We start from the raw sequence: 13,399 nt of genomic DNA on the forward strand, positions 1-13,399 counted from the left end.
CCTCCAAGCACAGACGTCATCACTTTAAATCCTACCTGTTGCCGTTCACCGTCCACTTATTTAACTGCTGTTGCATCCCTTGACATGCCATCTTCTTTTCCCTCTTTCTTTTTCTATTTTTAGCCGCCAACAGCTTTTTTTGCTGTATCCATCTTTTTCCATAGACGGCAACTCGCTACTCGTAGGCCTATCTGCTCGTTCAGCGCTCATGGCGCCCCGACTCCCTCTTCTATGTCAAAATTCTATGATGGAATCTTATGAGATATAGGCGCTTACTCTAGCCTGTTAGTCCTCTAAAATGTTATAGAACATTGAGAAAATGTTGAAATGATTTAGACACGGACAGCAGTAGCTACATATAGAAAATACCAAATATATTATTTTATTTTTTTTACCATCGCTTTGGCGCCTCCATGGTGCTGCGCCCCTATGCGCCGCATATATACCCACTTTTTGCGCCACTGATGCTCTATGATATCATGCTATCTGGAACAACACCAATAACACTGGAGGGCATTTGGCACAACAGTGGTGAAGGTGAACCTGAAATGATGCAGTTGGTCCATCAGTCGGAGTTTTTCTTTGGACCATGCTAAACCTTTCCACCAATCTGCATGGAAATTGGGCCTGTATTTTTTGAGTAATCCTGCACACAGACAGAAGGACAGACAAATCACACGAAAAAACACTAAATGCCAAGATGTTAGCATGACTTCAGTGACTACTGTGCAATGGTGCATGGATCCCGCATGCCTTATAGGCAGACAGCCCCCAATATTATAATAAAATGGTTGCTTTATTTTGTCTTTCAGCTGTCAACCAGTATATTCTTTCACAAATCACATGTTTGCCAGCAGCATACAAATCTACTGAAATTATTTTTCTCTTCAGAAGGGGATAGTTGTAGTGCCCTTAGGCCATACATAGCCTACCAGCTGGATAAGAGCTAGGCAGTCCCAAAAGACCTTTAAAGTCGTCTGTTTGTCCACTGAGTGGCTGGGAGAATGAAGAGCAGCGGACAGGTAAAGTCTGGACAGCACAGTGCGAGAGTGGGTGAGATGCAGCTGACCTGGCACAATCCTCCCCACTGACGTTGATGAATGTTGCCCAGCGAGTGGCGGCTGATATTCCCTAATGAGACGCATTTTGTATTTAGCTGCACCAAGGTTGGGGCACTGAGAGAAGAGACAGAGAGAGAGGGGGGAAATGAGAAGAAAGAAGAAACAAACTGCACAAGGCCACAGTGGAGAAAGAGAAAGAAAGACACACACACACAGAGAGGATGGAAATCTGACCTCCAGAGCACAGCAGCAGACCAAGTCAGAAAAAAGGAGGAGGAGGAAGAGGCCTTGGTTACCTTGGGAGATGTGTTAAGTGGTCACTACATTTGATTCCATTATTAGTCTACCCACACCTTCCATACACCCATCCACACACACACACACACAATATATTGTCTAAACTTTCCAAACAGCTGTTTTATGGATTAGCAGCATTTTATGAAATCAAAGGTTTCTTGGGATAGATCATCTCCAAACAAGCTCCTGTGGCATGATCACTCTGAGTCAGAGACTTTCTAATGGGAGAGACAGCACTCAAAAAATCCTCTATAGAAATGCATGGGGTTAGTTTGTAACGCCAGTTGTCTACACTTACACGGCTCTTCACATGACAAGTAGAACGCTCCATTGGCTTGAATGGGATTTCCCAAAGTTCTACGGTAAAATATATTCATGTAATTACCGCTGCAAACATATAATTACCGCTGTCAATGGCAACGAGTTTTGTGCTTCTGATACGTCTTTCATATCACTACGCAAGAACTGGAACTTCATTCAAAAGTGAAAGCAGACGGTTGATCAGCGGTGTTCTGAAGAATGTTTGATTCAAATTCAGCGTGTGTTGATGCAAACTATTTGTGTCTCAGCAAATGCCACGATGAACGGTAACAAATAGGCTAGGCTATGTAGGCTAAAGTCATACTGTGGGGAGTTTATTATTTCGTTTTGGCAAGTAGCCGTGTAATAAGCGGGATAATGTATGGAACGCTGGTCATTACTGGGAAAATAAGTCCCTTCAGGGCGGAACAAGACCCCTCCGCTGCGCGTCCGGTTCGCCTTGTCGGGACTTATTTTCCCAGTAATGACCGGCGTTCTATACATTATCCCTTACATATCCCACCCCTTCCGCGGCAAAACGTCGACATATGAATACATTGAGCCAAGCATGTGTTGTGTTGTGAATACATTGAGCCAATCATGTGTTGTGATCTCGCCGCTGGAGCAAGTTGGTGCTGTGAAGCCTTGCGCCCACCCATTTCTGCCGAAATAGATGCCCGATAAGTGCCCAAAAAGCGTTGCAATATGGCCGCTCAGTGGAGGGACTTGCCTGAAAGGACTTTGTCTGAGTTGGCAAATCTACAGTATAAGATAAGTGCACTTTGTTTTTATATTGAGGTTTTTATTTATTTGATGTTCTGGTTATACATGATTAAAACCTGGGATGTAAAATGTAGTCAATTATTAATTTTCCCATTATGCTCAGATATGGCCTTCAAAACACCAACTAATCCGACTCCTGCATAGACACACAAAGCTGAGGGAATCAGATGGTCCTTCAATGCCTTCTTGTGGCCATTCCTCATATCATTCCCTCCGTGGGTTCCTGCACTATAAACCAGGATGCCCCTTAATGCAGAGTGCTTTTCTGCCATATATGTCATGTACTGTTCTACAGTATGTAGTATGTTCGTGTCATGTATTGTTTTGTGTAGTAGACACTGTTTAGTATACTTAAGGTATTCTGTGTGCACCTGTTTAACTAGAGCAATTCAATGAAGAATGATAATATTCCATGTACTAGTATACTAGTGTGTCATGTATTTTCAGTGAAGCACATCCAAGCTCACTTTGAGTTTGCGCTCAACATACAAACTACACACAATCACACTATTACTCTCTCTATAGAGAAGGATTCATGACAGATTCATTCAGCAGTTGCATATTGCTTGCAGGTACGGCTCATAGACTTGCAGGTTAAAAGAAAATTACCCCTCAAGTGGCATAACTAGCAGTCATTCATCATGTGTGCACAAAAGCCACACAATCAGCAGGCGTGCAGAAAGGACAGTGGCCTGGGCCTACAGTATGCATATGCTTGAATCAATCTTTATCATTAGTGGGATATCCTCCTCATCACACACACACACACACACACACACACACACACACTGCATGCCATTTGATGGTCGGAAAATGAGTTCCTTCGCAGATAGCCACCATTGCTTGACCGCCGGCGAAATGCCAGTGCCTCAGTTAAGTGCTTCACGCTCTACATTCTTTCAAACAGTGGAAAAAATAACATGAATCAAAATACAATGATAAATCACCAGATGCCTGCAATCAGGAAAATAGTCTCTCTCTCTCTCTCTCTATCTCTCTCACACGCACACTTTTCGTTGGTATCTGTATGTTCATGAGTGTTTTAAAAAATGCAATTAAAAATGCATTTGAGTTTTCTGATTGATTCACTAGCTATGCTGCCAGTGGCTCTGGAGAAAAGCACACTAACTAACTAACTAAAACAGAATGGGGGATGGTGAAATACACCATTAAACCTCAGTCTACTGGTTTACTGAGAATTTAATAACACCACTGGTCGATATTAAATAATAATAACACGACAGGGTCAATATTAAAATGTTGTTGGAATGTATTGCGCCAAAGTGCATTCAACCTCCCCATCCCCCATTTCCTCCTCCTCCTCACCATCATCATCTGTAAGGTGCGGAGAGTGCTGATGGTTAGTGCAGGTCAGACTTTGAGTCAGAGTTAGAGGCTGACAGCACAGCAAAAAAAATCACTGCAGAGAAAGGAAAAGCATCAGTTCAAAAAGAAGGAAGCTGAAAAGCACCGTTATTACCTACAGTAGTCTCCCACTGGTCAAAGCACCACATAAAGCTTCAACAGAAAAATGTATTCATCTTTAATGTTGATCAGAAAGCTGGTGTCTAGGGGTCATGATATGGACTACTGGCTGGATGCATAGAAGGATAAAAGCTGGTAGTGAACTAAGAGAGGTTGACGAATGTTCAAAAGATGTTAAAGGGAAGAAAACAGAAAAACGGCTTCAGCATCATGCCCCCTCTTCTTCCTGCTTCCTGTTTGCACTCATGCATTTCAGATCTCAGTTCACATTACTCTCACGCACTTACGTTTGTCCTCTTTAATTCTGGTTATGGCCATTGAGCCAGGCCATTACATTTGTTATGGCATTTCTCCTTATGACTGGGGTAACTATTAGAGCGACATATGCCAATGTAAGTATGGCTCTATTGTGTATTGCAGAGTCACATTATGGACATAAGCAATTGCCATGACAACACTGTCAATGTGTTTCAGCGGGGCTATACTGGACGCACAACTGAAATGTGCCGTTAGCGGAGCGCAACAATTAGCTTCCACCATAATCAATGAAACTGGCAACATCAGACATGAGTGTGCATATTTTGGAAAAATGAATGTTAGACCTTATTTTTATTCTGCCAAAGCAACGCATCAGTCCCTCAGTGTAGCCTGGCTGTTTCAAAAGGGGACAAAGATAGATGGCAGCATTCTCATTAGTTTTCATCATTAACCTCAGACCCTGCAGTGAGTCATGTTTTTTGTTTCATATCACCGGACAGTGTCTCTTTGATTTAGGCCAGCTAATGTATCAAAGCTAGGAGGTGCCAAGCTGTCAGGTTAGTGCTATGATGGGTGCACGCAAGTGGAAATTTGACCAGACTGTCGTAATTTCAGTCAACTTTGATGTGAGTCACAGCTGACCAGTGCAGGTGGCCCAGCGGCTGATATTCTTTCCTTTTTATCTATTTATTTTGTGTCTTTGCTAAAATGTCACAAGTGTTCAATTCCATTGTCATTAAAAAATACCAGTTGCTGGATTTGCATGTGATGGTAAATACACCGAGTTTAAAAATGTCAAGAGATATTGGCCACGATAACTCTTGAAAATAAAACCACACAGCCCATGGCTAGAAATTATGAGCCCCTTGACATATTCCAACCTCTATAGAGTTTAAATCTGAACTAATCTTTACTTCTATACGGCCTGACCTGTCAGAGAACTGCTCTAAAGCCCTCTCAATATATTACCCTTCTCTCTTTTTTCAAAACACACACACACACACACACACACACACACACTTGCCATACCTCTGTGGAAATCACAAGCATCCCTGTAGTGCAACTCCAAAAGATCTGAAAACCTGTAATAGATTTCCTTGAGCTGCTGGACCCACCAGGAGGCCCGGCGAGGCTAAACTGCATTTCCCACTCCTCAAACACAGCACTGACACCACTGTATATCCTCTCTTATTTATCGAGTCCATGAATCAGTCAGGGGATTATATAAAATAGAGCATTATGTTTTAGGAGGAGAGTGATGCAGAGGATCAGAGCTCGAGAGGTGCCAAATATTTTATTGCCCTAAGCATAAGTAAACAGTGGCGTGTTCCAGGCCGTAATGCTTCGCAAGGAAATGCGACATGAGATAAAGAAACAAACGCTACTTGCTGCTCTGTGTGTGTGTGTGTGTGTGTGTGTGTATGGCACAGCCAAACCCACTCCAGATATTATTCCTCGTAAATCCCACAGCAGCCACACTTCACATATAATGAGGCTTGTTTGCACAGGGTGTCTGAGCTGCCGCTTCCTTCAAGTCTCTCTCTCTCCATGTCTTTCACTATCTCTCTCTCTCTTTCTCCCCCTCTCTCTCTCCCCCTCTCTCTCTGTACTCCTGCAGATCAATGGATCTCGCCTAGGGCACAGGCCTTTACGCTAAAAACAATTGCTCGGCGAGTTCTCCTCGATGAGAATTCCCCCAGCAGCCACAGCTCTCTCGCTCTCTCTCATTCTCCCCTTCACCAAAATAAATCAGCGGTGCAATCCTCAAAATCAAAAGAGCGCATCATTACCTCCATGAGCTGCCGGCATTTGTTGCCTGTTGACCATGTGTCCTCACATCTCCCATGTCGGCTTTCCAATTTTAAACATGCAGTTGACACTCACACACTCTCTCACATACACACACACACTTATACAGAAACACAAAGCCATCATTGTGCTGTCAAAAGCAAAGTATGCCGAAGTATGCTCTCTCTCTCTCTCTCTCTCACACACACACACACACACACACACACACACACACACACACACACACATCAAATAGAATTAACCAGTCTCTTTATTTCTAAGCACAATTCAATCAGAACAACAGGTTCTGCTGTTTTAAAAGGTTTAAAAGAAAAGGACCTAACAACACACACACGCTCCCACCTAAGAGTCAATCAGGATATTGATTAGTGCATGCTTAGGAAAGGGCTCTGATGTGTTAGACTCGGGGGAACCGTTTAGTATGCAGCACCTGCTGTGCGTACTGACTCCGGCACGTTCGTTCTGGTGTGCTGGCTTATCAGCGCGCCACGCACTGGAGCACACCAGCGACCAGCTAAAGGATTTCGCCAAAGGCCTGGAGCGCAGCTACCCTCTGGAGCGCACAGTGGTGGTGGTGGTGGAGGCAGGGACATTTACAAGCGACGCGCCCAGGTTTACAAACACACAAGTGTGTGTCTGTGAATGAGTGATTGTATGCTGACTTAGCAAAGCAGCCCATTTACCTTCCATTTACCATTGATGTACAAATGAAAGAAGGTAGCAACCTAGTCAGTGAGCATGCAGCAGATGGGGGAAAGTGGAGGTTGTACTGTAGATTGAATTGGTCGGAGATGCCATATGGTGAAAGACCCCAAAACTGATGGGACTATACAATCCAACGGGACAGTATGCTGAAAGAATTGACCCAGTAGAAATGAGCTCAAATAACCTCAGTAGTGTCAAGGTTTCAACCAATAACCGACGAAATGCGCGTTTAGGAGAGTTTTATTTGCATGGGAGGGAGGGGAAGGGAGTAGTGAGCTAGCATTCTGTTTTGTTTGAATATCAACAGAAGTGACGTATCTATCGCTGATACAACCTTTAAAGGTCTCATTCACTGAGAAACCGTTTAATACTTGTTACTTTCGAAATACTATAGCTCACTCCAAGTTGCATATGCATGCTACACGTGAAAATGATCTTCTACCCCCATTGCCCGCATTAGCCAATGAAAGAAAATATACAGAAAAACAAGCGAATCAGAAAGACCCCTTCCCAATGAGGCCGAAGGGAAACTGATTATTCATGGCCTCGCCCACCTTGGCTTGTGACCGCCTACAGGAAGACTGGAAGATTTTGCGGCTAGGGGATTGTCTCTCTGCAGCTAGTAGGCGTTAACAGCAAGTTGCTAACATGGCGGAAAAAAATCGTGCCTGTGTTATTTGTGGCAATAACACATCAATGTTGCATGTCTTGCCTTAGAAACATGAGTTGAGGAAGAAATGGTTCGGATTTATCGTTGGAACACCACCACCGAGTAGTGCAACATTAGTTCTGTGTTCCAATCATTTCGACCACAGTCACTGCCTACAGTTAGAAAGTGGTTTTGCATCGATGTTCTGAAAACCTGGTTCTGTACCGTCATGATGATCGACCACCAGCTCAGGCTGTAAGTACAAACAAACTTTTCCACCTGACGTCTGTTACAAAATAGCATGTTCATATTCTTCACGTTAGCATGCATGAAAAGGGTACAAGCTAGGCTTAGGCTAGCCTATATTACAGGAAGCTACACCAGGCACGTAACTGAAGTGTTCTGTTCGCGACGTGTAAAATAAGAGAATGTCTAATAGGAAGGGCTCTGGTAAAATCCATTAGAGGAATGGTCTATTTTCCCGAACGTAGCCTACAGGCCACTAACACGCCAGGTGTAGCTACTTCCATTGATTAGGCCTATTGGAAGCTAATTGTTGCAGTAACGTTACATAACGCGAACGGAATTAGGCTAAGTTGCTATCACTAGAGCTCAGGTATTTACACTTCAGTCTAATTTATGTCTTCTTGCCATTATTACATTGACCTTTGTAGGCCTACAATGATGTTTTGTTTGATTACTTGCTGTTTACTTAGTGTTTTGTATGTCTTCCAGAGCACATCCTCATGTCAGGCTACACAGCTTTCTAGCCTACTTTAGGTCATCACGTTAGAAGCAAAGGTTTGTGATCTAACTTTTATTGTTGTGTTAGTTAGTTTCTCGAAGTCTTTTTCTAGTAGGCTAATACAGGTTCTTATGTGCTTGTCAATGTTTGGGAAAGTCAATTCATGGATTTCTTCAGGTCACTTTCCACAGGTGTATAAAATCAAGCACCTCGATTATGAATGTAGACTGCATGGTGCTTGATTAATACACCTGTGTAAATGGACCTGATGAAACCCATGAATTGCATAACAGATAGAATTGATATTACCGAATGTCTTCTTGTGGGTGTGCTACTTAGTAAATCCTACACCTTACCACAGTCACTAAAATATTTTTGTTTCCATTGTGCCAGTACAGTTTTGTGTGAGATAGTGAATGTCCTGTGTACTATTAGTATCTTGTAACTTGACAGTAATACACATTTATTTACTTTAGGTACCCAAGCAGAATACTTCATGAAAAGTATGAGTATTGATACAAGCACTTCGGATACACCATGGGCATGGGGGCCTGCTACCTCTACTGCCATCAAGCCTGTTCATCCAAGGCCAGCTAGAAGACCTCGGGTTGATCAAGAGGAGGAGGAGGATGAAAGCAACATCTCCACAATAACACCTGATGGCTCCACCTATGGCCCAGCGCAATCAAAGAGCAATGTAATAGAATCATCACAGCCAACGAATGTGTTTTGTGTGTTGTCCCTTCGGATCCCCAGGACAATACAAGCCGAAACAGCAACTCAGACCTTTTTCCCTAAATAATCCCAGCACCATCTTACAAAGGATCTGTAGGCCAGATGTCTGCATAAAAAAGAGGACATTGTTAATTCTGTGCATAGTTTGGATGTTCTTGTTTTGTGTTTGCATTATTTTAATAGACTGCAATATTACTATTTGTCAGTGTTTCACGGACCACCTAGCAAAAAAAAAAACAGTAGACCTACTTCAACAGTATGACACAATAGGCCTTCTCACTGAACCACCTTGCTTGTTGTCTTTGCACCTTGCTTATGGTGTCAGAGGATTCATATGATTTAAACTGGCATAGGTTACATCAGTGTTGCAGAACTGTTTGGATTTACATACAAGTTGGTTCAATATTGCAAACAACTCCTCTATTATATTTTACCACATCTACTTGTGGAACACTTGAGATAGCTTGCGGACCACACTTTGAGTACTGCTGTATGTAAATATAATATAGTTATTTATTGAAAATTGACCTGTTTTGTATATTTGTTTTAGGAGTTTCATCAGTTTTTGTCCCTTTTAAGCTAAAGGTTTATCTTACCTTTCATATCTTCTGTCTCACAGAGGGCCATAGTTGTCATAGTCGAATGTTTAGTGCATTTTGAAGGGAGTACATTATGCTAAGGCAGACCGGTTCTAATCCTGGGTACAGGATCATACAGACAACAGGGGTACTGGTGTTGCCCATTTTTCTAACCACATGAGCAATCCCCTTACGAAAAAGTAGTATAGGAATCTTATAGTATTTGGGACAAAATATTATAGTAATCTTATAGGAATAATTGGGACATACTGTAAAAGTACTACTAATAACTATAATATCCTGTAATCGCTATAGTTTTTCTATAGTAGTCTTATAGTACCTATAGTATGTCCAAATACTATAGTATTCCTATAAGATTACTGTAATATTTAGTCCCAAAATACTATAGTAGGCTACTTTTTCTGTCATACGTGACAGAAAACAACTTGAGTAGGCTAACCTCTGCCATTGTCAGGCTATCAAAGCCATAGTTCTCATTACCGGAGAAGTCTTGCAGCACACATCCTCTGCTTCTGTAGGCATTCTGGTACAATTCCAGCAAAATATAGCTAGGTAGGTGTGTTTGCATTTAGATCTATATATATATTGGGCTATGACCAAGTGGTCTTTCAATGATAGTATCATGGAATTCAAACCATAACTATCTAGCTATTCTGATAGCATTAGCAGGCTAGGTCAGTGGCTGAACTGCATTTAGGGTGCTTACCTGTGTTGTGAAGTAAAATATCTACTAGGAAGATTGCAACTGTTTATTACTTGAAAGCAAGATGACGATTGTCACAAACATTTACCTCTTTTAGGAGAAATTTTAAGCTGACAGGCAATTGTTACCATTCTATTAAACCAACGTTCACCGACAAACGATCAGGAAGCGGTTCTTCTTCCTACTCGAATATTAGGATCAAACACATGAAGTTGTATCTCCGAAGACATTTTGTGCAACAGTTTTGCCTCGAGTTTTAGCCAGGTTTTAGCACTGTAAAGTTGAATATGGAGCATAGCACAGGCAGAATCGGATGAGGATGCACTGGAGGAAGCGTCACAGTACTGTTAGCCAATCAGAGGTGAATTCATTAGCATGTCATTAATATTCATGACTAGAGGCGAAATCCAGTCGTTCCTCTCCGCCCACCTTCCCCACCAAACTAGAACAGCATGAAACAGATGCAGGACAGCATTTTTTTCACCAAAACCGGCTCACAGGGCATTCATCAATACTACAGACCGCTGCAAAATTAATGAAAAAACGATGAGATGAGACCTTTAAGATAGACATGCCAGCACCATACGTAATATACCAGCAACGAGCCCAGCAGCCATAGGTTGGGATACTTCCTGAAATTTAATGAGATTTCGCCTCGTCGTGTGGTCTGATGAGCTCTTTCAAGTTTGGAGTAAAAATCAGAGCCCTTGCTGAGCATAATAAGCCTATTACAATACAGTCTCCCAGGAGGCTCCACAACAGCCTGATCTTCCCCAAGCAGCGGGACTGGGATTTGGGGAGTCGGGGGGGTAGATGGGCTGACTCTCCAGACTTGGGTTCAATGAAGAGGCCTTCAGGCGCTCTCTTAGGCTACCCGTCGCGCCACTTTCCGCCTGTCAGCCGACCCCAGACGTTTGTACGGGCATGCCCTCTGTCTGCACCAACGTCCAGTCGGAGGAGAAATGGATTGCTTCAGTGCTTCTGACGCTTACACTCCCGAGCACGTTGCGGTACTCGGAAGCCGGCTTTTAGCGCCATAAAGATTAACCTGTGACAATTAGCCGTGGGCTTGTCTCGGCCCGACTGAGGTCACCTCCCAGCCCCTCCTTCTGCAAATGGATGGCACAACACGCAGCAGGGCGACAGACGGCAAAGGCCTCACCCTCATTACCACGCCTGCGGAATCGGCAATAGCAGACATTTAATTGCTGGAACAAGGTCCAGATGGAGTGGATGGATAACTCTTAATTAGTCTGCTGAGGTACAACAGTTTCAAGTTTCTGCAGAATGTCAGACAGCCTGGCCTCTGCCATTGTCACTAATACAGATGTCTAAAGCTACAGGAAGTAGTTTTCAGTGAAAAAGGTAGTGAGCTACAGGAAAAGCTTGCCAATAGAGGCTTACCAGCAAGCTAATTGTCTTCTGTTGATATAGTTGATGCAATGTCCTGAGGTAAAAGCTTTTACTATTCTCAAGGGTAGTCTGTACTGCACCACGGAACATCAAGCCTGGCTTGGGTGCTTTGGGGACGGGGGTCAGGTGTGTTACCATTAAGACTTGTTTATAAAAACATGCTGATGCTTTATTGTGTGGTCTCATGAAATACAAGCTTTCTGAAAAATATCATGAGGGGCTCTTTCTCCTCCATACATAAATAATTGAAAACAGTGATCTTTGACAATTGCCACTCAACAAAGTTTCTAGATTATTTGTAATATAAAAATAAGAAATAAGTCCATAGTCCATAGTACAAGTGGTTGACTCAACATTACCAAAGAATTCCTGTCAAACTATGAATTATAAACAAATAACTGAACTTCTATGAACATTATTATAGCTTGCATGGTAAATCTTTAAAAAGACCTGCAGTGAGTGCATTATATATAATTCTCAAGCTGGATGGAGGCCAAATCTTTTTCTGCATTAAACACTTCTGGTCTTGTGTCTGTGTTTCTTCATAGCAAGTGTGTGTGTGTGTGTGTGTGTGTGTGTGCGTGTGACTCTACACCATCATCTGCGTCACTCTGTGTGTGTGTTTGTGAGTCATACAGTAAAACGTTATCGCTTCTGAGCAAAAGAAATCTGTGGAAAACAGTGGTGCCTTTTTTTCTGCTTCCTTTCCATTTCTCCAGTTTGAATGATGGCTGTAGGTATAACACTACTCAGCTGAGTGCTTGCACCAAGGACATGTTAGGAAAATGCACGGAGGCTGTGTGAAGACCAGTTCTTGGGACAACTGATGTGTTTACTACCTGTGAGAGCGCGACCGAGCATAAACAATACTTTAAGAGGCTGATTAGGCTCGAAGCCAGCTGGTCACTCACAAGGGAGGACATTTGCATCAGCAAGCTAAAAACAGAAGCAATTTCCATCCTAAACGAGTCTATAGAGAACCCACCAAAAAAGGACCCCCATAATTGAACCTCTTACTGCTAACAATTTACACTAACAATTTACACTGAATGGGGGAAAATATTACACAAAACTCTTGAGATAAAGCTTGCTTGGATACACATTATTCTAGATGTTTCTATATGTGTATAAAAGCATAGCAAATTACTATCTGGCAGGTGTGCGCCAGGTTGTTTAGCATGGGCAGTTATAAATCGAGCGTGACACATTCACAGTGCCACACATAGTGCTACTTGACAAGCTATAGCGCTGCCACATGGAGCGAGCTAAAGGATATCAGAGCACCATAGCAACCAAACCCTTCTCTGGCAATTAGGCTCCATACAGACCTGTGGCTGCAAGGGTGCTGCACATAAAGGTGGGATGTTATAGTCTCACATTGTGTGCTTTGCTTTGACGATCGAACACTCATTGGTTTACTTAGTCTATTTCCGATCAGATCAGTTTTGGACTAAATGGGAAGGAAGAACAGAATTGACAGATGCCTTCCCACTCCAAATTTGGTTCAGCTTAAGAACACAAACCATGCCACCTAGTGGAGAAGAACAAGCAAAACAACCTACATTCTAGTCAAATCCAGCCAAGTGTGTGGAGGCAAGACTGAATTCACAAGAAAATCACATTGTTTGAAATATTTATGGCTTTAATATGTTGATAGCACCTAGCTGTCCTCTTCAGATCCTAGCCCTTTGTCAAGGACACACCATCAATAGTAAACAACAGCAGTCTGCATCCACAGAGGTCCTAGCCTGCATTGAGTCATGCAGCCATTACCATCAGCTACGAGCGAGTCCACACACACAGCTCCCTCGTCATTAACCTGACCCAGTGACTTTGAAGCAGAGAAGTGGTCTTAAG

The 13,399-nt window shown here is 42.7% G+C and overlaps 1 protein-coding gene across 1 annotated transcript in view; it reads right to left on the reverse strand.

The window, feature by feature from the left end:
- Positions 1–427: 427 nt before the first annotated feature.
- Positions 428–13,399, reverse strand: part of fbxo15 (F-box protein 15) — a 32,016-nt gene continuing 19,044 nt past the window's right edge. Inside the window, exon 10 of the mRNA XM_048266467.1 lies at positions 428–646. Within this exon, the coding sequence (XP_048122424.1) occupies positions 593–646 (54 nt within the window). The 3' untranslated portion in view covers positions 428–592. The remainder of the gene's footprint in view (positions 647–13,399) is intronic.

This window comes from Alosa alosa, chromosome 16 (assembly GCF_017589495.1).
Source record: "Alosa alosa isolate M-15738 ecotype Scorff River chromosome 16, AALO_Geno_1.1, whole genome shotgun sequence".
Taxonomy (NCBI): domain Eukaryota; kingdom Metazoa; phylum Chordata; class Actinopteri; order Clupeiformes; family Clupeidae; genus Alosa; species Alosa alosa.